Source organism: Salmo salar, chromosome 02 (genome assembly GCF_965601325.2).
Source record: "Salmo salar chromosome 02, fSalSal1, whole genome shotgun sequence".
Lineage (NCBI taxonomy): Eukaryota > Metazoa > Chordata > Actinopteri > Salmoniformes > Salmonidae > Salmo > Salmo salar.
Window position 1 is genome coordinate 28,910,760 of NC_138292.1, and position 27,768 is coordinate 28,938,527.

Here is a 27,768-nt window from a genome sequence, read left to right on the forward strand (position 1 = left end):
GGGAGAGAACACACACACACGCACACACACGCACACAGACACACACAGTCGAATGCTAACCATTATCCACACAGTTACACAGTTACAGTTACGCACAGCTGATCCTTTATCTTCCCACATTAAAACAGCAATCAGCAATAGAAACAATAACAAAGCCAGCTCCCTGCCCCTGTTTCGGTGAAAAGCTGAGGGATGGGGCTGGAGAAATGTAACCTCTCTCAAATAGACAGAGCCATGGATGCAAGGACAGACCATCAATAATATTTAAAGTTTTAACCATGTTTTGAGGCTATACAGTGTGTGTTTACATTTACGTTGTTTACAATCGTTGGAGTAAAACAAGCTCGTATTTTGGGTTCTGATGGGGTACAACAGTTGAACTAAGCTCATGAGGCATGTATAAGTTATATTCTTGAAGAATCAATGGGTACATAACATTCATTTATCATTAAATGGATGTAGCAACTGCTGATTTGGCAGTAAAATTGCTTAATTAAAATATGCATTTTTAATAAAGCCTTAGGCAGTGGATCTGTTGGCAGGGAACTGTGAGAGGAGAGGAGAGGAGAGAGACACCATCCCTCAACATGTTCACTAGAACAACTACTCAGACAGAAGAGGGAGAGATAGGAAGATTCATTTTGAAAATGTGTGTTTCAGTGAAGGTATATTATAAAAAGGGCTTCCACACTTGGACTTAAAACTGAGTGTAGAACAGCCGGGCTCTACAGGATATGACACTAGTAGATTTCCTATACAAGACTGTCACACTCTCTCTGCAGAGTTAGCTATGGTACTGTAGCATTGCGTTAGCCCCGGTACAACCAGTACTGGGGTGTCAGACAGAGTACAGTCTGACTCCACAGTCTGGCCTGCTCCAACCCACACGGACACCTGGTGGCTAACACTAGGCTACACATCACACACACACACACACACACACACACACACACACACACACACACACACACACTAGGCTACATATCACACACACACACACACACACAGACACACACACACACACACACACACACACACACACACACACACACACACACACACACACACACACACACACACTAGGCTACATATCACACACACACACACACACACACACCAGGGATATATCACACACACACACACACACACACACACATAAACACACCAGACACACTTGCAGGCACACAAACACACAGTCTTTTACAGCTAACCTTGTGGGGACACACAATTCAGTCACATTCAAAATCCTATTTTCCCTAAAGCTAACCCTAACCCTAACTCTAACCTTAACCCAAAAACCTAACCCTTACCCTAAACCTAACCCTAGCTCCTAACCCTAACCCTAAAACTAACCCTAGCTCCTTACCCAAGCTCCTAACCCTAACCCTAAACCTAACCCTAGCTCCTAACCCTAACCCTAAAACTAACCCTAGCTCCTTACCCAAGCTCCTAACCCTAACCCTAAACCTTACCCTAGCTCCTTACCATAGCTCCTAACCATAGCTCCTAGCCCATGATGAGAGAGGGTACCAGTCCAAATATGGGACCTTTAACCCCTCTGGAAGTATTATTTATCATTTTCTGAAAAATCTGAAGAATGGTCGAAAAAAATTCAAAGTACACATCCCAGCCGTGCACCTGGTGATTGAACAGGTTACTAGGTGCACATTTTAAAATGTTTTTTAATGGCTTTAGGGGGGTGCTGGCGGTCCATGGCCGGGTAAGGAGCACCCCCCCCCACACAGGTCAAGCCAACTGGGGGCGCCACTCGTTGTTTTGGCCGTTTTCAACCATCAGCACCTGGGAACCCTATGTAATTCAATGACAGAGCTCTGCTGAAAAATGTCCAGCTTTCGCTCCACAGACTATGTCCAGCCGTGCACCTGGTGATTGAAGGGGTTACCAGGTGTCGAGCCTCTACAGGCTAACTACTCTCTCTGCCCCGAGCTTCAATAGTGGATGACTGCCCGTCGACCTCATCACTCTCGCTGACCGTTGAAGTCCCCTCGACGCAGCCTTGCTCCTTCGGTTCCGACCGTGCTTCACCACCGCTCTGACTGGTTGGCTGCGCCGCCCCCACTGCCGCCGCCTGTTCTCCATCGTTCCCCAGCTGCTGTGCCGCCACCGCTGACTGCTCACCCTCGTCCCCCAGCTGCTGCGCCGCCACCGCTGACTGCTCACCCTCGTCCCACAGCTGCTGCGCCGCCACCGCTGACTGCTCACCCTAGTTCCCCAGCTGCTGCGCCGCCACCGCTGACTGCTCACCCTCGTCCCCCAGCTGCTGGGCCGCCACCCTTGACACTCACCCTCGTCCCCCAGATGCTGGGCCACCAACCTTGACACTCACCCTCGTCCCCCAGCTGCTGCGCCGCCACCGCTGACTGCTCACCCTCGTCCCCCAGCTGCTGCGCTGCCGACCGCTCACTGTCAATCCCCGGCAAAATCCCAGGGTTCACCCTGGGCTCCAGCCGCGTTCCACCACCATTGTTCCGCTGCATGTACTGCCCTGATTCGGGATGCAGTCTGTCAGTCGAAAGCCGGCTCACTAGCATAGCGTGCTTCCATTCGATAGTACCAGACTTAAGTTAATGGGTGACTTTGAAATGTCAGTCTATCTGCTCGGTGTTGGGACAAAGTCCACAGTTACGTTTTCGTCTGCTGTTCATAGCTTCTCTCTCCTGCCTTCCTGCGTGTGTGAGTCCCTGTTTGCTCCACCGACCAACAAACTAACCCTAGCCCCTAACCCTAGCTCCTAACCCTAGCTCCTAACCCTAGCTCCTAACCCTAACCCTAGCTCCTATCTCTAACCCTTAACGTAATTCTTACCCTAACACTAATTCTAACCCTAACACTAAACCCCTAGAAATAACATTAACCTTGTGGGAACTAACAAAATGTCCCCAGTTGGTCAAATGTTTGTGTCCACACACACACACACACACACACACACACACACACACACACACACACACACACACACACACACACACACACACACACACACACACACACACACACACACACACACACACACACACACAGGCACAACAATCTTCAGCTTCTCTCTTAGCACTCTGTCAGCCACCCACTCTCTGTCACGAGGGACCAGTGTGTACAACTATCTGCCCAACAAGAGAGGGAGAGAGAGTGTTTCTGTGGAGAGAGATGGAGAGAGACAGAGACAGAGAGAGGTAGTGTAGTGTGTGTGGGAAGAGGTGTTAATGCATTAGACTTGCTATAAGACTCTCCTCCCCTCTCCTCTGGGAGCAGTGGTTTGATATCCCTTAGTTTAGCAACCTCACATCTAAGCTGTGTGTATGAGTGTGTGCGCACGCGCGTGTGTGTGTGTGTGTGTGTGTGTGTGTGTGTGTGTGTGTGTGTGTGTGTGTGTGTGTGTGTGTGTGTGTGTGTGTGTGTGCACAAGTAGCTGTCCTCTCTGGGAACTACCACACACATTCATCTTACTTAACGTCAGCATTCTGCTAACATCTGACCACCATAAAGAAAGGTGCAAGTCATGAATACATGTTTTTCTCCTCTCTCTTTTCCCATCTCCTCCCACACTCCTCACTCCTTTCCAGTCCCCTTGAACATTTTTGTCAATTTTCTGTCTTTCTCCCATCTTCCCATTTTCTCAATTTCACGTCCCCACACCAATCTTTCCCTCTTCTCCCTTTCTCTTTGTTTCTCTCCTTGTCTCTCAAATCCCTCCTTTAATTTGTCACTGCCTCCCCTGCTGTCTCTGTAAAGTGAGAAATGAATCCTCTCTCCTGCTCCGTGATGTCTTCCCACTGTGCAACACACACACACACACACACACACACACACACACACACACACACACACACACACACACACACACACACACACACACACACACACACACACACACACACACACACACACACACACACACACACACACACACACACACACACACACACACACACACAGACAGGCCCAGCATTCAAATGAAAGCTGCCTCCCTTCTCTTCCTCTTTGCTACCAGTGATGGCCTGCTCTCCAACTGTCTGACCTCTAACTGACTACTCCAGCCATCTGCTCTCCAACTGTCTGACCTCTAACTGACTACTCCAGGCTCTCCAACTGTCTGACCTCTAACTGACTACTCCAGCCATCTGCTCTCCAACTGTCTGACCTCTAACTGACTACTCCAGCCATCTGCTCTCCAACTGTCTGACCTCTAACTGACTACTCCAGCCATCTGCTCTCCAACTGTCTGACCTCTAACTGACTACTCCAGCCATCTGCTCTCCAACTGTCTGACCTCTAACTTACTACTCCAGCCATCTGCTCTCCAACTGTCTGACCTCTAACTGACTACTCCAGCCATCTGCTCTCCAACTGTCTGACCTCTAACTGACTACTCCAGCCATCTGCTCTCCATGTGAAAGGGATAGATGTGTGGACGGGAGGAAGTGTGGAAGTGACGTCTCTCCTCTCCATAGAGAGAGCGAGCAATAGAGCGAGAGACACAGAGAGAGATGGAGGGAAGACGTAGGGTGAGATAGACAGGGATCCATTCATTGTGTGCTGAGTGAGGCCTCAGAGACAGACAGGGCCATGAAGGCTTCTGTCTCAACCGCTCACTTCCCAAACCCTTCAACAGTCATCTCATTTCATGCTCCTCTTCTCTCCGCTCATTGCTCCTCTCCTCCTCAGCACAGCAAGCCAGTCTGGCTCCCAGCCCATTCCCACACAGAATCCATTATCCTTTCTTCTCTCTCTTCATCCTCAACTAACCCACCCATCCATCCTTCCAGCTAGCCATCCTTCCATCGACTGTCTCCCCATGCTCAGTGGGGGTTCAATTGCCACTTAGAGAGGTATAGGAATATCATCAAAGTTCACTTTGACCTCAGAGGCCCTGCTATTCTGAGAGAGAGAAAGAGAGAAAGAGAGACTGAGAAAGAGAAATAAATAGATAGAGAGAGACAGAGAGAAAGAGAGAGAAAGAAAGAAAGAAAGAAAAAGAGTAGAAAGAGAATAATAATATGAAGAATCCTCCTCTTTCTAGATGTACCCAGCCAAGTCTTGTAAGGTATCTCCAGACCACACCCCATGATCTGGATTACATAAGAAGGATAACTAGCCTAGGGTGGAGAGGAGAGGAGAGGAGAGGAGAGGAGAGGAGAGGAGAGGAGAGGAGAGGAGAGGAGAGGAGAGGAGAGGAGAGGAGAGGAGAGGAGAGGAGAGGAGAGGAGAGGAGAGGAGAGGAGAGGAGAGGAGAGCCTTAGTGACAGGGAACATTAGTTGCAGAGAGAGGAGAGGAGAGGAGAGGAGAGGAGAGGAGAGGAGAGGAGAGGAGAGGAGAGGAGAGGAGAGGAGAGGAGAGGAGAGGAGAGGAGAGGAGAGGAGAGGAGAGGAGAGGAGAGGAGAGGAGAGGAGAGGAGAGGAGAGGAGAGCCTTAGTGACAGGGAACATTAGTTGCAGATAGAGGAGAGGAGACGGGGGGAGAAGATGACATGAGATACTACCCACAACATCATCTCTGCTTGGCTGGCTGCTAGACTGAGTCTCCTCCATCAGCCTGGAATCAGCCTATAGGCCTGGTTAGGGGGAGGGAGGGAGAGATTGAGGGAGGGATGGGGAGGGAGAGGTTTGACCAGAGGCTGAAGTGATAGAGAAGAGAAAGAGAGGAAGGATGGCTGGATGGAGGAGAAGATGGAGGGAAGAGATGCAGAGGGAGGGAGAGGGCTGGGTGCTCTGAGAAGAAGAGATTAGGGCTGTGATGTTACCAGTATCGTGATTTAAACACGAAGCAGACCTAACTCTTTGGTCATTTAAAAACCTGCTGTATGTAAAATATTGTGTGATATACCTTGGAAAATAAATGCATGTGACTCTGGATGACAATATAATGATGTTTGTTTCCAACATTAGGGCTGTTTTCTTTAATAAGTGAAATCTGATTTGTTTTCTTGTTTTCTTGCCTCCATACTAATGTATCGCGAATCTGGCATCGTCCCGGCCCTGGAAGAGACCAGAGGCTGATAAGAGGAAGTGATGCAGAGAGCGAGAGAAGAAGAGAAAGATGGATGGAGAAGGAGAAGAGGGGGGTGGGAAGAACAATGGTTCAACCCAATGGCAGGCAGTAGCCCTAGCCTCCCTCAGGGATGGAGATCTCAGTTATCAGCCTGTCTGTCAGGTCCAGCCTTGGGGAGGGGAGCCAGGATCACACAGCACCATCACACATCTAACCAACTACAGACCCGTATCCTTATCCAAGCCCCTATAGCCTCTCTCCTGTGCATCGCCCCTGCTCAGAGCAGCCATACACAGAAATCCAGCTAGCTACAGTCCCCATAATCTAAAACTCATCTACTGTGTATCCAGCTCACACACACACCCACTCCCCCCGCTCTGAGCTGCCATTAAAGGTATCCCATATTACACATAGATCATCCTCCCCAGTCCCAGCCTCCCTTCTCTGTTCATCCAGTTCCCCCTCTCTCCATCTCTCCCTGCACCATCTCTACCTCCCTCCATATTCCTCCTGCAGCTATCCCATATCACACCCAGATCCTCCTCCCCAGTCCCAGCCTCCCTTCTCTGTTCATCCAGTTCCCCCTCTCTCCATCTCTCCCTGCCCATCTCTACCTCCCTCCATATTCCTCCTGCAGCTATCCCATATCACACCCAGATACTCCTCCCCAGTCCCAGCCTCCCTCAGGCCGATCCAGTGTCTCTCTTCCCAACCACAGAGAGACAGGACACGGCGCCGACCGGCCAAGGTCATTCAGCTCAGAATCCCTCAGCAGAAACCCTATACCATCTCTGTTCTGTCTCTGAGCTACTATCATTCTACTGATCTTTCACGGCCTTTCTACTTTCTGTGACCTAGCCAGAGCACTTTTTTGAATGCTGCATAGTCATTTGAACACAAGTTGCCTCAAATTGTCTGGAAATTATCAGGAGGTGGCTATGTCAATTACTTGTGTCTTTCCTTTTAAATAACTGTTTCATTGTATTTTGACAGGGTAGAGTACGAGGCTCCCTACACATTCATTGATGGACCTGGACCACAGAGGCCCCCCATTTAACATGAAATGGCATGCTGTACAGACAAGATGACCAAGTGAGCCACAAGCCTTGCCTACAAGCTCTCCTCCAATAGACAAAACGGCATCACATGTTGGCCAAAACATTTCCACAAATGCCCATAACTAATACCAGAGAACTATTCCACTCACCGTTGCTGTCAGTATCACTCTTCTCATTGGAGCTGGGTAGGCAGTTCTCCAGGTAGAACCCGTTCCTGTAGCATCCATCCCCTTCGCTGAGCTGTGGAGGAGGGGGCTCCCAGCACTGGCAGGGGGTCTGCATGATGCCACAGGGCCTGTTAGAGGTGCTGGATGCCAGGCAGTCCTCCAGCCACTGGCACAGCATCTGACATGCTGCCATGCTGGGGTTACGCTTACCCACCACCAGGTACTCTGTCTTAAATTCCCCATCTTCGCCAGCGTTAGGGGTGGTGACCGTCACGCCGGCCCGGGGTGGCCCTTTCCTCATTTGTAGGAACTGTTTCCCAGCCTCCAGAAAGGCCACAGGGGATGAAGATTCACACAGCTTGACCACCTCGTCGAAGCTCTCCATGCCCAGGTAGGTGCGCGTGGTCTCCAGAAACGAGTCAAACTGGAATGTGCGGAGCTGCCGGGGAATGCAGTCCGTTGTGGAGGTAGGTTTGGTTACCTTGATAAAGATGGTGTAGCGCCGCGGGTCTGGGTTCTGCAGGGTCCAGGAGCAGGGTGCCGTGGGGAAAGTGGAGGAGGACAGGAAGTGGCCGAAGAATCGGCTCTGGACCAGAGTGGAGCAGGTGTCTGACTCAGGCCCTGAGGGAGCAGCCGGGCACTGACTAAATAGTTGTAACAGCAGCAAAAGCAGCAACGATGATGACAGGGGGACTTGGGGGTTCACCAGGTGCCCAGGTAAGGAGGAAAAAAGAGTGGTCGTCATGGTTATCAAATGAATTAGAAAGACCAGAGGGGGTTTGTTGGAACCTCTGTTTTTTTGTAACCTCTCGTCGATCTGTCTTTCTGTCTCACTGATTTTCTGGCAACCAGGTGGGACCTTCAGGGTGTTCACTGAAGCCTCTGGGGTGGAGGTACAGGGGAAGAGGATGAGGAGGAAGAGAAGGAAGAGGAGGAAGGAAGAGGAGGAAGAGGAGGAAGGAGGAAGAGGAGGAGGAGGAGGAAGGAGGAGGATAAAGAGGAAGATTGCACTCAGTGGTCCAGTGATCTGTCCATGATTGTGTGTGTCAGTCGACCCAGACTATCAGACGAACCTGGAGAGAAAAAGATAAGAGAGATATTTTGACCTGAGAGGACACATCACTATAACAGCAAATACACTAGCAAATCATGAAGATAAGACATGAATAATAAGCTCTTTCCATTATACTCTCACCACCAGACTCAGTTTGTGCATCGCTGGTTTGAGGCTGGTTTGATCTCCGTTAAAACACAGATATATACAGTGTCTTCAGAAAGAAGTCACATCCCTTAACTTTTTCCACATTTTGTTTTGTTACAGCCTGAATTTGAATGGATGAAATTGAGATTTGAGATTTGTCACGCATACTTATAATACCCCCTAATGTCAAAGTTTAATTATTTTTTCGAAAAGCTGAAATACGTATTCAACCCCTTTGTTATGGCAAGCCTAAATAAGTTCAGGAGTAAAAATTTGCTTAAAAAGTCAGATAATAAGTTGCATAGATAATAGTGTTTAACATGAGTTTTGAATGACTACCTCATATCTGTACCCCACACATACAATTATCTGTAAGGTCCCTCAGTCGAGCAGTGAATTTCAAACACAGATTCAACCACAAAGACCTGGGAGGTTTTCCAATGCCTCGCAAGGAAGGGCACCTATTGGTAGATGGGTAAAAAAAGCAAACATTGAATATCCCTTTGAGCATGGGGAAGTTATTAATTACACTTTGGGTGGTGTATCAATACACTCAGTCACTACAAAGATACAGGCATCCTTCCTGACTCAGTTAACAGAGAGGAAAGAAACCCCTCAGGAATTTCACCATGAGGCCAATGGTAACTTTAAAACAGTTAAAGAGTTTAATGGCTGTGATAGGAGAAAACTGAGAATGGACTAACAACATTGTAGTTACTCAACAATACTACCCTAAATTACAGAGTGAAAAGAAGGAAGTCTGTACAGAATACAAATATTCCAAAACATGCATCCTGTTTGCAACAAGGCACTAAAGTAAAACTGCAAAACATGTGGCAAACCAATTTACTTTTTCCCTGAATACAAAGTGTTATGTTTGGGGCAAATGACTGAGTACCACTGTTCATATTTACAAGAATAGTGGGGGCTGCATCATGTTATGGTATGCATGTGATCGTTAATGACTAGGAGGTTTTTTAGGATAAAAATGAATGGAAAGTAGCTAATCACAGGCAAAATCATTGCGGAAACCAGGTTCAGTCTGCTTTCCACCAGATAATGGGAGATGAATTCACCTTTCAGCAGGACAATAACCTAAAAAACATGGCCATATCTGCACTAGAGTTGCTTACCAATAAGACAGTGAATGTTCCTAAGGAGCAGAGTTACAGTATATAAAATCTATGGCAAGACTTGAAAATGGTTGTCTAGCAATTATCAAAAACTATTTGACAGAGCTAGAAAAATTTTGAAAACAATAATGGGCAAATATTGTATAATCAAATCAAAAAAAAGTTTATTTGTCACATGCGCCGAATACAACAGGTGTAGACCTTACAGTGAAATGCTTACTTACAGGCTCTAACTAAAAGTGCAAAAAAGGTATTAGGTGAACAATAGGTAAGTAAAGAAATAAAACAACAGTAAAAAGACAGGCTATATACAGTAGCGAGGCTATAAAAGTGGTGAGGCTACATACAGACACCGGTTAGTCAGGCTGATTGAGGTAGTATGTACATGTAGATATGATTAAAGTGACTATGCATATATGATGAACAGAAAGTAGCAGTAGCGTAAAAGAGGGGTTGGCGGGTGGTGGGACACAATGCAGATAGCCTGGTTAGCCAATGTGCGGGAGCACCAGTTGGTCGGCCCAATTGGGGTAGTATGTACATGAATGTATAGTTAAAGACACTATGCATATATGATAAACAGAAAGTAGCATCAGCGTAAAAGAGGGGTTGGGGGTGGGGCACAAAATGCAAATAGTCCGGTTGGCCATTTGATCACCTGTTCAGGAGTCTTATGGCTTGGGGGTAAAAACTGTTGAGAAGCCTTTTTGTCCTATACTTGGCACTTGCCATGCGGTAGTAGAGAGAACAGTCTATGACTGGGGCAGCTGGGGTCTTTGACAATTTTTAGGGCCTTCCTCTGACACCGGCTGGTGTAGAGGTCCTAGATGGCAGGCAGCTTAGCCCCAGTGATGTACTGGGCCGTACGCACTACCCTCTGTAGTGCCTTGCAGTCAGAGGCCGAGCCATTGCCATACCAGGCAGTGATGCAACCAGTCAGGATGCTCTTGATGTTGCAGCCCGCAGAACCTTTTGAGGATCTCAGGACCCATGCCAAATCATCTGTGGATCTGTTTGGGGCGGTAACCAAATTGGAGTGGGTCTAGGGTTTCTGGGATAATGGTGTTGATGTGAGCCATTACCAACCTTTCAAAGCACTTCACTACGGATGTGAGTGCTACGGGTCGGTAGTCATTTAGGCCGGTTGCCTTTGTGTTCTTGGGCACAGGGACTATGGTGGTTTGCTTGAAACATGTTGGTATTACAGACACAATCAGGGACATGTTGAAAATGTCAGTGAAGACACCTGCCAGTTGGTCAGTACATGCCCGGAGCACATGTCCTGGTAATCCGTCTGGCCCCGCAGCCTTGTGTATGTTGACCTGTTTAAAGGTCTTACTCACGTCGGCTACAGAGAGCGTGATCACACTGTCGTCTGGAACAGCTGATGCTCTCATGCATGCCTCAGTGTTGCTTGCCTCGAAGTGAGCAAAGAAGTGATTTAGCTCGTCTGGTAGGCTCGTGTCACTGGGCAGCACGCGGCTTTGCTTCCCTTTGTAGTCTGTAATAGTTTGCAAGCCATGCCACATAAGTCGAGCATCGGAGCCGGTGTAGTATGATTCAATCTTAGCCCTGTATTGACGCTTTGCCTGTTTGATGGTTCGTCGCAGGTCATAACAGGATTTATTGTAAGCTTCCGAGTTAGAGTCCCGCACCTTGTTGCCTGTAATCCATGGCTTCTGGTTGGGGTATGTACGTACAGTCACTGTGGGGACGACGTCCTCGATGCACTTATAAAGCCAGTGACCGATGTGGTGTACTCCTCAATGCCATCGGAAGAATCCCGGAAAATGTTCCGGTCTGTGATAGCAAAACAGTCCTGTAGTTCAGCATCTGCTTCATCTGACCACGTTTTTATAGACCAAGTCACTGGTGCTTCCTGCTTTAATTGTTGCTTGTAAGCAGGAATCAGGGGGATAGAATTGTGGTTGGATTTACCAAATGGAGGGAGAGGGAGAGCTTTGTACGCGTCTCTGTGTGTGGAGTACAGGTCTAGAATTTTTCCAGATGTGCAAAGCTCCTAGAGACTTTCCTAGAAAGACTCACAGCAGTAATCGCTGCCAAAGGTGATTCTAACATGTATTGACTCAGGGCTGTGAATTCTTACGTAAATGAGATATTTCTGTATTTCATTTCCAATAAATATGCAAACATTTCTAGAAACACGTTTTCACTTTGTCATTATGGCGTATCGTGTGTAGATGTGTGACAAAAAGATCAGTTTAATCCATTTCTGGCTGTAACACAGCAAAATGTGGAAAAAGTCAAGGGCTGTGAATACTTTCTGAAGGCACATAAATCAACTGACACAGCAGAATATTGTTAGACACAGTCAGTGAGGCTTGAGAAGAGAACCATATGTCCAGTTCATCCAGATCTCTGAAAATATGAAGAATGTGTAACCACCAGACAGAAGGATGATATTATATAGGCCTTGCTTTGTTTTGGTTCATTAGTCAAGTGCAGAATGATCCCTTCCTGAGAGACAATGGCTTGTTTAAGATCTCTCCTCTCATATTTGATCAGTGAGCACACAAATTTGTCCAATTATGCGGCTATTAACTACAAAAATATAAACAGCTGCAATCATTCATTATCTCTGTGCCTTTGCTTTAGCTTGCCATAGTGTGATCAATAGCTTTGTTTGTTTTCAATTATTAACACTAAAGCCATTAGGAAGGCTAAAAGTGAATAGGTGAGGGGCGGCAGGTAGCCTTGTGGTTAGCGTGTTGGACTAGTAACCGCAAGGTTAAAAGATCGAATCCCCGAGCTGACAAGGTAAAAATCTGTCGTTCTGCCCCTGAACAAGGCAGTTAACCCACTGTTCCCCTGTAGGCCATCACTGTAAATAAGAATTTGTTCTAAACTGACTTGCCTAGTTACATAAAAATAAATAGGTGACTATGTCAATAGAACATGTTGTTGTTTAAACTGATATTTGTCCTTCATTACAAACCATAATACTGAAATACAAACTATTTCATTCTAAAATAATTTTGGTGTGGAAAATTGCTTCATGGTAGAACAGTAACTACTCCTATCAAACGGTTATTATCACTTGCTCTCTCAGTCCTGTATGGATTTCAGATGGAGACAGCCAGGAGAGGTCATATAGCAGGCTTACTGGAGGAGTCATGGACACCAGACATCCAGGTTTTCGCTGATCCAAAAGCCTCGCTAACCATTCCCATCTCCACTGAGATCAAATACAATACTGAGACAAATGCAGACCATTGGATCCCTGTGTGGCAGTAAGTTTTCTATGTATGTCTAACAAAGTAAATGCAGCATATTGGGCAAAGTTGGCCTAGAACACTGTGATGACGACCTGTCTCACATTCCTGCTGAAATGTAAGCCCTGCATGCTCTCCCTTGTTCACTGTCTGATAAATTATGTGTCCAAACCTTGTTACTGATTTTAAACATGTGTTTGACTAGGAAATTGCTAACAAAAGCCCCAGTCTTCTGTGTCATTCGATTAATGCATTTTGTTTGTTTGTGCATTTTGAGTGCTTCCATTGTGTTTGATCGTTGCTGCTTCTGGAAGCTTTGCTCGTTATATATGAGGTTATATACGAGCTGATATGTGCATGTAGCCTGTATCCCGCGGACGCTCGAGAAGCGTGCACCCCTTTTCCCGTGGATTCTGTCATTTTGTCAATTGATTACTTTGTTTATTGAAAATGTATACTGGTTTAATTGAGAATGATGATAGTCTTCTTTTAGATGTTTCAAATGCCCTTAGGTTCGCAAAGGGGACTTCAACTACTTTGTTGGTTATGTGCACCCCTGCTTGTTGTGGCAATGGTTTTGTCCAGAGAGTGGCACTTGGCAATTTTACCTGAGGTAAGTTCACTTTGCTTCAACATTTCTATGTTGCGTGACGGTTCCCCAAAATGGTGAGCACCGTTCTTCAACAGCCTTTGAGGTACGTTTGCTCCCATTTGGTTGGTGTGTCAAGTTGTGGGCTGATCAATATGGGTGTGACCATCTGAAATCGCAAAACTCATGTAGTACACCCTACGGTAAATTCCCTCTGAACCACCATATTCACAACATTTTGGTCGCTCAATACAGCATTGTTTCTGTTGAATTCAATGTTGCACACAATTCTATCCAGTCAATGCTGCTGAGGGGAGGAAACCATGTGTTTGATGTGTTTAAAACCATTCCAATGACTCCATTCCAGACATTATTATGAGTCATCCTCCCCTCAGCAGCCTCCACTGGTTCTATTGTACTGAACGCAACCCTGGCTTTGCCAGTATTTTGTAAGCTCTGAAAAGGAACGTATTTGTTTGTGAGTAGGCTGTATTTTCTTTCACAGTACCCATAGCCTATTTCCCCAAATCCAGTTTTGGATTGAGGACAGCTTGATTCATTTGTAGAAAAACATTTTTGGTTGTGTTTGTAATTTTTATGTGTCCAATTATTGTTGATTCCTACAAGTGCTACCACTACCATAATTTTTAAAACAAATATCAAAACATTTTCACCATTTTCACCTTTACCTTTTCAAAAACACAGGAAATGATTCCTGCAGACACTGTCCATGTATATACTGTATGGGCTGTCCAGTCCTGAATATTTTCTCCATGGTCGTGTCTACAGGCCGTGAACTCTTCTCCGCCCCATTAGGATTTGAGGGCTAGCTCCTTATGAGCCATAAATAGCACACTAGTCCCTTTATCCACTTGACCAGGGCTTTATGAGACCAGAGCCCTATGGCTCAAAAATAGTACACTATAAGTAATAGGGAGCCATTTGGGACTTAGCCTCTGTGTCCTAGCCTACACTAGAGAGAAATGTGGCCAGGCAGGCCAGTTCCTGGAAGAACATGTCTGGCACTAGTAGTGTCTGACAGTCAGTGCAGTGGCATTGATTCACTAGCCCACCACTGGTACACAAGCACATACTCCAGCTAGCTACTGTGGAGGAGGCAGGCTGAATCACAATACGGAACCACTCGATTAGCATTGTTGCTCTTGCTCCGTTGAATGCAGTGTGTCTGTCTCCACTAGCAGTGAGGCTATGAGAACTGTCTGAATGAACACAGCAGAGCTTATTACATTACCTTCTAACATCACCTCTGGTTCTAGTTCTGGAGGGAGCAGAGATGTCAGACATGGATTTGGAAGCACTAAACTTGTCTGACTAAAACTGAATCTGTAATCCAGCTGGTATGATATCAACAAAACATATATGAATTACTTGAAACATGAAACTACTGTAGAAACTGGCACCTATTGCATGCACGTACCCACCAGTCCCTACACCACATGCATGTACCCACCAGTCCCTACACCCCATGCATGTACCCACCAGTAACTACACCCCATGTATGTACCCACCAGTCCCTACACCCCATGCATGTACCCACCAGTCCCTACACCCCATGCATGTACCCACCAGTCCCTACACCCCATGCATGTACCCACCAGTCCCTACACCCCATGCATGTACCCACCAGTCCCTACACCCCATGCGTGTACCCACCAGTCCCTACACCCCATGCATGTACCCACCAGTAACTACACCCCATGTATGTACCCACCAGTCCCTACACCCCATGCATGTACCCACCAGTCCCTACACCCCATGCATGTACCCACCAGTCCCTACACCCCATGCATGTACCCACCAGTCCCTACACCCCATGCATGTACCCACCAGTCCCTACACCCCATGCATGTACCCACCAGTCCCTACACCCCATGCGTGTACCCACCAGTCCCTACACCCCATGCGTGTACCTACCAGTCCCTACACCCCATGTGTGTACCCACCAGTCACATACATCCGTGCCCTTCAAGATTTGGACACCATGTTGTCACTAAGGAAAATGTCACCAATTTCATTCACTGTATTTTTGGCCTTTGTAGAGAAATTGTGATGGATGAAATAATCTCAGTTTCATGTGCATAACTTATGATGACTTACGGTGGAACTATGATATAGTGCAAAACGTGTTAAACCGACTTCATAATTGTAGTATTCCATCGTACTGGAATAATTCATGCATTTTCATTTCCACCCCGAGGCAGACACAGCAGGCAATTAGGAGAACAAAGGTGTTGCATTAGCTAGCTGACTAACCCAACCAGGAAACCACAGTCTACATGTCCCAGAGGCTAGCTAGCTGTCTGATGCTGAGAGGAGGCAGGCCAGCCTCAACACACACACACACACACACACACACACACACACAGACACACAGACACACACAGACACACACAGACACACACACACACACACACACACACACACACACTCACACACACACACACACACACACACACACACACACACACACCAGAACAATGCCACAATCACAGAGACAGAGCTAGGGGAGAGACTCCCTCCTTTTACTCCTCTCAGCTGCCTCCACTTCTCTGTCACACAGTCACACAGCACACTGATGAGAAAATTATAGAGTTGGGATGGAGATAGATAGATAAGTATTCCTCTGTTCACATCCCCTCTTCCTCCCTCATCATCAGCTCCAGGATTACACACTGATTAGGGAAGCCACAACGGGCACAACAAACTAAATTAGAGAATATGCAATATATAAATCACAGGAAAATGCAAATTGCATACAATCAAGTACTGTTGTGACATCGCATTATTCTATGAGCTGGGAAATGTAAGAGCGTAATGTTTTATCACCCCACTCGAAAAGAGGGGAGGCAAGCATGTAATCATTGAATATCAACAGCATTTAGCCTTTTAGCTTTCAGTTTCTAGGATTGCAGAAATCAAAAATCTGCACCTGAGAGAAAAGAAGGGGAGGAGGGCGAAGAAAAGAAAACAGGTGCACCAAGGACTGGGACAAAGAGAGAAAGAGAGAGAGAGAGAAAAAAGAGAAAGTAAGAGGAAAACAGGAAGCAGCAAAGACAGAACTCGACAGCAGAAAGAGCAAAGAAGGAGGAGAGAAAAACTGGGTGCAAGGAGAAAAGCGTCCAGAGCCAGACAGTCAGACAGAGGACCTAAGCACCATGACAGACTAGCGTTTCTTTTGAGTGGTTTCTTTTATCCGCTTCCTTTTTGATGTGCCACCCGTTTCTTCTTCTCCTCCATCCATCTATCCCTCCATCCTTCTCTCTCTAAATTAAAGAGCTGCAGTGCCCCCCAGAGCTAGCAAGGTTATTTGAACAAACAAACAGAAAGCAACAAAAGGCAAAACACATCTACAGCACATCCACTGATGACTATGACAACAACCCAGGGAGGCCTCCGAAGGCTTCCACATTATGGAGATAATTATCTGTCTATGGTGATGAATGTGTTTACCGTATTAAATGCCAAACCTTTCTCATCAGAAGAGAAACAAATGAACGCAAATGTGCCTGCTTCAACTCGCACGGGCAAACACACATACACCACTGCATAAATGCATGCACACACACTGTTACGCTCGTCGTTAGAAATGGACCAAGGCGCAGCGTGCGTAGAGTTCTACATGATTTAATAAATGAAACTCACCAAAACAAATACAGAAGCAAACGAAACGTAAAGTAATGGTGTGCTCACAGGCACTACACAAAAACAAGATCCCACAATCTCAGGTGGGAAAAAGGCCTGCCTAAGTATGATCCTCAATCAGAGACAACAAGAAACAGCTGCCTCTGATTGGGAACCACACTAGGCCAACAAAGAAATAGAAACATAGATATGCCCACCCAAGTCACACCCTGAAAAAGGCTCTCTAAGGTCAGGGCGTGACAGTACCCCCCCCCCCCCCCCCAAAGGTGCGGACTCCGGCCGCAAACCTGAACCTATAGGGGAGGGTCCGGGTGAGCATCTACTCTCGGTGGAGGCTCCGGGGCGGGACGCAGACCCCGCTCCGCTTGAGGCTCCCCCCACTTCCGTGGAACCGGACCGTGGATCATCGCCGGAGGCTCCGAACTGCAGACCGTCGCTGGAGGCTCCGGACTGCAGACCGTCGCCAGAGGCTCCAGACTGCAGACCGTGCCGGAGGCTCCGGACAGGGGACCGTCGCTGGAGGCTTCGTGCCACGGATCGTCGCTGGAGGCTTCGGGCCACGGATCGTCTCTGGAGGCTTCGGGCCACGGATCATCACCGGAGGCTTCGGGCCAAGGATCATCACTGGAGGCTTCATGCCATGGATCATCACTGCAGGCTTCGGGCCATGGATCATCACTGGATGCTTCGGGCCATGGATCATAACTGGAGACCTCGTGCCATGGATCATCTCTGGAGGCTTTGTGCCATGGATCATCACTGGAGGCTTCGTGCCATGGATCATCACTGGAGGCTTGGTGCGTGGAGCCGGCACAGGGCGTACCAGGCTGGAGAGACGCACTGGAGGCTGGGTACGTGGAGCAGGCACAGGACGTACTGGGCTGGGGAGACGCACTGGAGACCGAGTGCGCGGAGCTGGCACAGGATATACTGGGCCGTGGAGGTGCACTGGAGGTCTGGAGCGTAGAGCTGGCACAACCCGTCCTGGCTGGATGCTCACTTTAGCCCGGCAAGTGCGAGGAGCTGGCACCGAGCGCACCGGGCTGTGAATGCACACTGGAGACACAGTGCGTATCACCACATAACATGGTGCCTGAACAGTCACACGCTCCTTAAAGCGAATGTGGGGAGTTGGCTCTGGTCTGAAACCTGGCTCCGCCAACCACCCCGTGTGCCCCCCCAAAAAAAAAATCTGGGGGCTGCCTCTCGTGCTTGCGTCATGGTTGCGAACCCCGGTGTCATCGTTGTTCCTCCCTCGCTGCTTCCAAACGCTCCCTCGCTGCTTCCAAACGCTTCCCCGGCAGGCTTTCATATCTCTCCAATACTTCCTCCCAAGTCCAGGCTATTCTCTCCTCAACCTCCTCCAAAGACCAGGATTTCATCTCCTCCCGGGCACGCTGCTTGGTCCAGTTGAGGTGGGATCTTCTGTTACGCTCGTCGTTAGAAATGGACCAAGGCGCAGCGTGCGTAGAGTTCCACATGATTTAATAAATGAAACTCACCAAAACAAATACAGACGCAAACAAAACGTAAAGTAATGGTGTGCTCACAGGCACTACACAAAAACAAGATCCCACAATCTCAGGTGGGAAAAAGGCCTGCCTAAGTATGATCCCCAATCAGAGACAACGAGAAACAGCTGCCTCTGATTGGGAACCATACTAGCCCAACAAAGAAATAGAAACATAGATATGCCCACCCAAGTCACACCCTGACCTAACAAAATAGAGAATAAAAAAGGCTCTCTAAGGTCAGGGTGTGACACACACACACACACACACACACACACACACACACACACACACACACACACACACACACACACACACACACACACACACACACACACACACACACACACACATCATGTTCAGAACAAGAACAGTATGCACCCATTGAACATTTGTTTTCTTACAAAAATGATTTTCTCTTCACTGATCTATGAATGACGATTTAATGGTATGTAGTACTGAAACAATAGATAACTGTAGAGGAACAAAGGACATCTTGGAATGAGTCATTAAATTATCTGTCTCTCTTCAACCTCTAATTGCAAAGTGAAAAGCCTCTCCCAAAACAAGATAATGCATTTTCAAATCTTCCTAAGTTGGAGCTTAACCATTTCAACAAAAGTACAACTGAAAAGACGCCAGTAATAGAATGAAAAAGAACAAGTCTCAGTAAGTCAGTCAGTTACACTTCGGTCTCTTAGTAAGATGATTAAACAGGCCTGGTGGTGAATGAGTTCTCCTCTCTGTCTAAAAGGCTCTGTCTCAGTCTGGTCTGTTGTTTTAGAGCTCCTCCCCTCACAGACACCGCCTCGTGTTAAGCTGCACTTCATTTCAATTAGGAGACTAAACGTGGGAGGAAATGGATAGAGCGGGGGAGGAGCTGGGAGGGCAATCTGGTGCGATATGTCTGCCTGCCTACCTGCCTGTCTATCTGTCCGTATGAAATGTTTTCTGTTTCCCAGTATTGGTTCTAATGTTTATATGAGGATAGGATACACATACCTGTGCTTTGAAGGGAATAGGATGCACTGGGAGGGGACTAGACCTCTGTCTCTCCCTCTGCTTCTGCCTCTTGCTCTCCACCTCTTTGTCGCTCTCCTTCTACCCCTCTCTCCATCTCTGTCTCTCCATCTGTCCATCGTTCTATTTTTTCCTGTCTCACACTACCTCGCCCTCTTTCTCCATCTCTCTTTCTATCAACCTTTGCACATATAGGCATATAGGCAGACTTGTTTACGCTGCTGTGCGTTTTGTTGCCGATCTTATTTTGCTACCTGACGGTTTTTACTTTTTCATTACCGTATATTTTTTACTTTTTCCTCACTCAACTTTTTTCATTCAACTTTTTCACCCCGGAGGTTTTATCTGGACATGGTTCGTCAGGACTTCAAACAGCCGAAGCTAAGTAACATTAACATGATGCCTTCTAATTGCAGTCGTTGTACTTATAATATACAGGAGAACGATCGCCTTACGGCAAGGATAGCTGTGCTGCAAGCCCAGCTTCAGACGCAATTGTTAGGCAAGGGTAATTTCAGTGTAGGAAAGGATGAAACAGCGTCTGTGCCACCAGTAAGTACAGATAGTAACGTTAGTATAAACCCCCTCGCACGGTCCCCGCAGCCGGAAAACTTTCTCATGGCTTCTGGAGGGAAACGCTGTAGGAATGCTCAACCGGTGTCGCTTATTCAGCCGACAGAAACTTTCAACCGGTTCTCCCCATTAAGCGAGTCGGAGTCGGAGGCCGAGACTTCTCTGGTCTCTACTCCTCCCGTTGTGGGGTCTGAGACGCCGACGGCTCCCACCATTAGCTCTGACAAATTGAAAACCCTAGTCATTGGCGACTCCATTACCCGCAGTATTAGACTAAAAACGAATCATCCAGCGATCATACACTGTTTACCAGGGGGCAGGGCTACCGACGTTAAGGCTAATCTAAAGACGGTGCTGGCTAAAGCTAAAACTGGCGAGTGTAGAGAGTATAGAGATATTGTTATCCACGTCGGCACCAACGATGTTAGGATGAAACAGTCAGAGGTCACCAAGCGCAACATAGCTTCAGCGTGTAAATCAGCTAGAAAGATGTGTCGGCATCGATTAATTGTCTCTGGCCCCCTCCCAGTTAGGGGGAGTGATGAGCTCTACAGCAGAGTCTCACAACTTAATCGCTGGTTGAAAACTGTTTTCTGCCCCTCCCAAAAGATAGAATTTGTAGATAATTGTCCCTCTTTCTGGGACTCACCCACAAACAGGACCAAGCCTGGCCTCTAACTCCTCTAGCTAACTCCTCTAGCTCCGCAATGAAATAGGGTGCGGCCGGCGCAGGCGGCCAGCCGCCAGTTTAGTGGAGTCTGCCACTAGCACAGTCAGCGTAGTCAGCTCAGCTTTCCCCATTGAGACCGTGTCTGTGCCTCGATCTAGGTTGGGCAAAATTAAAAATGGCGGTGTTCGCTTTAGCAATCTCACTAGTATAAAGACCTCCTACATTCCTGCCATTATTGAAAGAGATTGTGATACCTCACATCTCAAAATAGTGTTACTTAATGTTAGATCCCTCACTTCCAAGGCAGTTATAGTCAATGAACTAATCACTGATCATAATCTTGATGTGATTGGCCTGACTGAAACATGGCTTAAGCCTGATGAATTTACTGTGTTAAATGAGGCCTCACCCCCTGGTTACACTAGTGACCATACCCCCCGTGCATCCGGCAAAGGCGGAGGTGTTGCTAACATTTACGATAGCAAATTTCAATTTACAAAAAAAAAACAATGACGTTTTCGTCTTTTGAGCTTCTAGTCATGAAATCTATGCAGCCTACTCACTCACTTTTTATAGCTACTGTTTACAGGCCTCCTGGGCCATATGCAGTGTTCCTCACTGAGTTCCCTGAATTCCTATCGGATCTTGTAGTCATAGCAGATAATATTCTAATTTTTGGTGACTTTAACATTCACATGGAAAAGTCCACAGACCCACTCCAAAAGGCTTTCGGAGCCATCATCGACTCAGTGGGTTTTGTCCAACATGTCTCTGGACCTACTCACTGCCACAGTCATACTCTGGACCTAGTTTTGTCCCATGGAATAAATGTTGTGGATCTTAATGTTTTTCCTCATAATCCTGGATTATCGGACCACCATTTTATTGCGTTTGCAATCGCAACAAATAATCTGCTCAGACCCCAACCAAGGAGCATTAAAAGTCGTGCTATAAATTCTCAGACAACCCAAAGATTCCTTGATGCCCTTCCAGACTCCCTCTGCCTACCCAAGGACGTCAGAGGACAAAAATCAGTTAACCACCTAACCGAGGAACTCAATTTAACCTTGCACAATACCCTAGATGCAGTTGCACCCCTAAAAATTTAAAACATCTGTCATAAGAAACTAGCTCCCTGGTATACAGAAAATACATGAGCTCTGAAGCAAGCTTCCAGAAAATTGGAACGGAAATGGCGCCACACCAAACTGGAAGTCTTCCGACTAGCTTGGAAAGACAGTACCGTGCAGTATCGAAGAGCCCTCACTGCTGCTCGATCATCCTATTTTTCCAACTTAATTGAGGAAAATAAGAACAATCCGAAATTTATTTTTGATACTGTCGCAAAGCTAACTAAAAAGCAGCCTTCGCAAATGGAGGATGGCTTTCACTTCAGCAGTAATAAATTTATGAACTTCTTTGAGGAAAAGATCATGATCATTAGAAAGCAAATTACGGACTCCTCTTTAAATCTGGGTATTCCTCCAAAGCTCCATTGTCCTGAGTCTACACAACTCTGCCAGGACCTAGGATCAAGGGAGATACTAAAGTGTTTTAGTACTATATCTCTTGACAAAATGATGAAAATAATCATGGCCTCCAAACCCTCAAGCTGCATACTGGACCCTATTCCAACTAAACTACTGAAAGAGCTGCTTCCTGTGCTTGGCCCTCCTATGTTGAACATAATAAACGGCTCTCTATCCACCGGATGTGTACCAAGCTCACTAAAAGTGGCAGTAATAAAGCCTCTCTTGAAAAAGCCGAATCTTGACCCAGAAATTATAAAAAACTCGAATCTTGACCCAGAAATTATAAAAAACTATCGGCCTATATCGAATCTTCCATTCCTCTCAAAACAAAATGAAAAAGCTGTTGCACAGCAACTCACTGCCTTCCTGAAGACAAACAATGTATACGAAACGCTTCAGTCTGGTTTCAGACCCCATCATAGCACTGAGACTGCACTTGTGAAGGTGGTAAATGACCTTTTAATGACGTCAGACCGAGGCTCTGCATCTGTCCTCGTGCTCCTAGATCTTAGTGCCGCTTTTGATACCATCGATCACCACATTCTTTTGGAGAGATTGGAAACCCAAATTGGTCTACATGGACAAGTTCTGGCCTGGTTTAGATCTTATCTGTCGGAAAGATATCAGTTTGTCTCTGTGAATGGTTTGTCCTCTGACAAATCAACTGTACATTTCGGTGTTCCTCAAGGTTCCGTTTTAGGACCACTATTGTTTTCACTATATATTTTACCTCTTGGGGATGTCATTCGAAAACATAATGTTAAATTTCACTGCTATGCGGACGACACACAGCTGTACATTTCAATGAAACATGGTGAAGCCCCAAAATTGCCCTCGCTAGAAGCCTGTGTTTCAGACATAAAGAAGTGGATGGCTGCAAACTTTCTACTTTTAAACTCGGACAAAACAGAGATGCTTGTTCTAGGTCCCAAGAAACAAAGAGATCTTCTGTTGAATCTGACAATTAATCTGGATGGTTGTACAGTCGTCTCAAATAAAACTGTGAAGGACCCTGATCTCTCTTTTGATGAACATATCAAGACTGTTTCAAGGACAGCTTTTTTCCATCTACGTAACATTGCAAAAATCTGAAACTTTCTTTCCAAAAATGATGCAGAAAAATTAATCCATGCTTTTGTTACTTCTAGGCTGGACTACTGCAATGCTCTACTTTCCGGCTACCCGGATAAAGCACTAAACAAACTTCAGTTAGTGCTAAATACGGCTGCTAGAATCCTGACTACAACCAAAAAGTTTGATCATATTACTCCAGTGCTAGCCTCCCTACACTGGCTTCCTGTTAAGGCAATGGCTGATTTCAAGGTTTTACTGCTAACCTACAAAGCATTACATGGGCTTGCTCCTACCTATCTTTCCGATTTGGTCCTGCCGTACATACCTACACGTACGCTACGGTCACAAGACGCAGGCCTCCTAATTGTCCCTAGAATTTCTAAGCAAACGGCTGGAGGTAGGGCTTTCTCCTATAGAGCTCCATTTTTATGGAATGGTCTGCCTACCAATGTGAGAGACGCAGACTCAGTCTCAACCTTTAAGTCTTTACTGAAGACTTATCTCTTCAGTAGGTCCTATGATTAAGTATAGTCTGGCCCAGGAGTGTGAAGGTGAACGGAAAGGCTGGAGCAACGAACCGCCCTTGCTGTCTCTGCCTTGCCGGTTCCCCTCTTTCCACTGGGATTCTCTGCCTCTAACCCTTTTACAGGGGCTGAGTCACTGGCTTACTGGTGTTCTTCCATGCCGTCCATGGGAGGGGTGCGTCACTTGAGTGGGTTGAGTCACTGACGTGGTCTTCCTGTCTGGGTTGGCGCCCCCCCTTGGGTTGTGCCGTGGCGGAGATCGTTGTGGGCTATACTTGGCCTTGTCTTAGGACGGTAAGTTGGTGGTTGGAGACATCCCTCTAGTGGTGTGGGGGCTGTGCTTTGGCAAAGTGGGTTTGGGTTATATCCTGCCTGTTTGGCCCTGTCCGGGGGTATCATCGGATGGGGCCACAGTGTCTTCTGATCCCTCCTGTCTCAGCCTCTAGTATTTATGCTGCAGTAGTTTATGTGTCGGGGGGCTAGGGTCAGTCTGTTACATCTGGAGTATTTCTCTTGTCTTATCCGGTGTCCTGTGTGAATTTAAATATGCTCTCTCTAATTCTCTCTTTCTCTCTTTCTGTCTTTCTCTCGGAGGACCTGAGCCCTAGGACCATGCCTCAGGACTACCTGGTATGATGACTCCTTGCTGTCCCCAGTCCACCTGGCCGTGCTGCTGCTCCAGTCTCAACTGTTCTGCATGCGGCTATCGAACCCGGCTATGGAACTATGATTATTATTATTTGACCATGCTGGTCATTTATGAACATTTTAACATCTTGACCATGTTCTGTTATAATATCCACCCTGCACAGCCAGAAGAGGACTGGCCACCCCTCATAGCCCGGTTCCTCTCTAGGTTTCTTCCTAGGTTTTTGGCCTTTCTAGGGAGTTTTTCCTAGGGAGTTTTTCCTAGCCACCGTGCTTCTTTCACATGCATTGCTTGCTGTTTGGGGTTTTAGGCTGGGTTTCTGTACAGCACTTTGAGATATCAGCTGATGTACGAAGGGCTATATAAATAAATTTGATTTGATTTTGATATATCCTTCTCTGCCCTGTCTCTAACTCTGTCTCTGTCTCTCTCTTCCTGACACCGTCTCTCTCTCTCTGTCTGTCTCACTCTACCCCGACGCCCCTTTCCCTTCCTATCTCTCGGGTCCTCCCCACCCACACCACACTGACCTTTCTCCATGTTTAGCACGTCACATCAGATCCTCCACCTTCCGAGGAAAGAAAGTGTTTCATTTAACATCTCCTTCATTAGGCTTATAGATTGATTATATGTGCAAAGAAACAAACATGTATTAAGTAGCCCTAAACATAATTTTCTCACGCCTCCTCTCCTCTTCCTCCCCTGAACAGTATGATGGCATGCAGAGCCTTTTGTGAGTGATGCCCAGTGGCGCAGTCACAGACAATACGCAGTGCTGCCACCATGGCCATTCCTGTGGCTGTGTTGGTTGGAATGGATGCAGTGTTAAATATAACCCTAATTGGTGACATCTGTAGCCCAGATTATCGTCTTCTTGCCACACAAGCAAACTGCAGAAGTGGTTTTACAAATCCTTTTATCGGCTGTTAATGACAAATAGATGAATTGCTTTGGTGGTTGGTCTGTAGCACTTAGAATCCCACAGCCTCGGCTGGCCCTAAAACAACCTCTGTGTAGCTTTTTCAACACATTGCGGTGACGTAGGGGACGCGGCTAACGTGTGTGTGTGTGTGTGTGTCTGTCTTCGTGTAAGCTTGCGTGCATGCGTGTGTGCGTGTGCCTGCTTGCATGTGTGTGTGTGTCTCCGTGCCAGCATGAGAGTGTGTGTGTATCTGTGTTTCTGTGCAGCCAGATCAGGTGTGATAAGTCAATATTTGACGTCCGTCCATGTCTGAGGACATCGGGAGATGATGTGGCACCTGCCTCTCGTGTCAAGGGTTACAAGTATAAATCCAGCGATATAAATATTTGCGTGTGTGTGTGCGTGTGCGTGTGCGTGTGCGTGTGTGTGGTGGGTAGTGCATGGAATAGGAAATGTCTCATCTTCTCTTCCTAATACCCACATCACACAGTGGGGAATGTTATAGATGGCCGAGTGACGGTCCTTTATTCCATCAAGCATAATTTACTGCATAATAGGAGCTTTGTGCTTGGACATAATCACATAAATATGAAAGGGAATTGCACTGGATATCAAATCAAATCAAGTCATATCACATACAAATCAAATAAGCCAGTCAGCTGCTGAATATCATATTCTCCTGGCAACTTTCACAATTTACACTTCTTTTCATGTGGCAATAATATTTGTTATGAATTTCCATAGCAATAGGAAATATGTTTATGCAAAAGAGGACCTCATGAACCAAGAAATCTCTCATTACTGCTGCTTTGCCTGTCAGCGCCAACACTATTCCACAAGTTTCTGCCAAACCACCAACACCTCAACCCACAGAAATGAAATAATATAGTGAAACCATAGGGGAGACTGGAGGAAGTTGCGCCAAAGGGATAAGTTGAGCTACCCTTGTTTCTAGGAAACCCTACACAAAATTAATCATCTGACCAAATATTTTTCATGAGGTCATCATGTCATGGAGTCTGTGAAGGAAGAACTCACATTGAAAAATAGTCAAAATGTTGGCTACATGGTAAGTTAAGCCAATGGTTGATTCTGTGGCAACTTGAGAATATTTAAGTGATTTCTTGATGCAAGGCATTATAGCTGGGATATCAGGTAACAACAGGGCCTGGCTTTTGTTAAAGAAATATTATTTTTTTCATAAGGTGCTTGTTAGATGTTATGCCTGTGTTAAAATATGTTTCAAATTATTAAAAGACAAAAAAGTGATTGTAATTATGTTGAATTGTGTTTGGGAAATAAAGATGACATTGACCTCATCCCGTCAGTAGAGGATGTCTGGTTATTCTTTAAAAGTGCATTCCTCACCATCTTAAATAAGCATGCTCCATTCAAAAAATGTTGAACTAGGAACAGATATAATCCTTGGTTCACTCCAGACCTGTCTGCCCTTGACCAGCACAAAAACATCCTGTGGCGTTCTGCATTAGCATCGAATAGCCCCCGTGATATGCAACTTTTTAGGGAAGTTAGGAACAAATATACACAGACAGTTAGGAAAGCTAAGGCTAGCTTTTTCAAACAGAAATTTGCATCCTGTAGTGCAAACTCAAAAAGGTTCTGGGACACTGTAAAGTCCATTGAGAATATGAGCACTGCACTGAGGCTAGGAAACACTGTCACTACCGATAAATCCACAATAATTGAGAATTTCAATAAGCATTTTTCTACGGCTGGCCATGCTTTCCACCTGGCTACCCCTACTCCGGTCAACAGCCCTGCGCTCCCCACAGCAACTCGCCCAAACCTCCCCCACTTCTCCTTCACCCAAATCCAGATAGCTGATGTTCTGAAAGAGCTGCAAAATCTGGACCCCTACAAATCAGCCGGGCTAGACAATCTGGACCCTCTCTTTCTAAAATTATCTGCCGAAAATATTGCAACCCCTATTACTAGCCTGTTCAACCTCTCTTTCGTATCGTCGAAGATTCCCATAGATTGGAAAGCTGCCGCTGTCATCCCCCTCTTCAAAGGGGGAGACACTCTTGACCCAAACTGCTACAGACCTATATCTATTCTACCCTGCCTTTCTAAGGTCTTTGAAAGCCAAGTTAACAAACCGTTTACTGACCATTTTGAATCTCACCGTACCTTCTCTGCTATGCAATCTGGTTTCAGAGCTGGTCATGGGTGCACCTCAGCCACGCTCAAGGTCCTAAACGATATCATAACCGCCATCGAT

The 27,768-nt window shown here is 46.5% G+C and overlaps 1 protein-coding gene across 6 annotated transcripts in view; it reads right to left on the reverse strand.

Moving 5' to 3' along the window:
• LOC106579424 (adhesion G protein-coupled receptor B1) overlaps nt 1-27,768 on the reverse strand; it is a 114,530-nt gene that overhangs the window by 59,533 nt on the left and 27,229 nt on the right. For all 6 annotated transcript variants that reach the window (XM_045701575.2, XM_045701561.2, XM_045701573.2 and 3 more), the window contains exon 3: nt 7,215-8,305. In XM_045701575.2, the coding sequence (XP_045557531.1) occupies nt 7,215-7,977 (763 nt within the window). In that variant the 5' untranslated portion in view covers nt 7,978-8,305. The remainder of the gene's footprint in view (nt 1-7,214; nt 8,306-27,768) is intronic.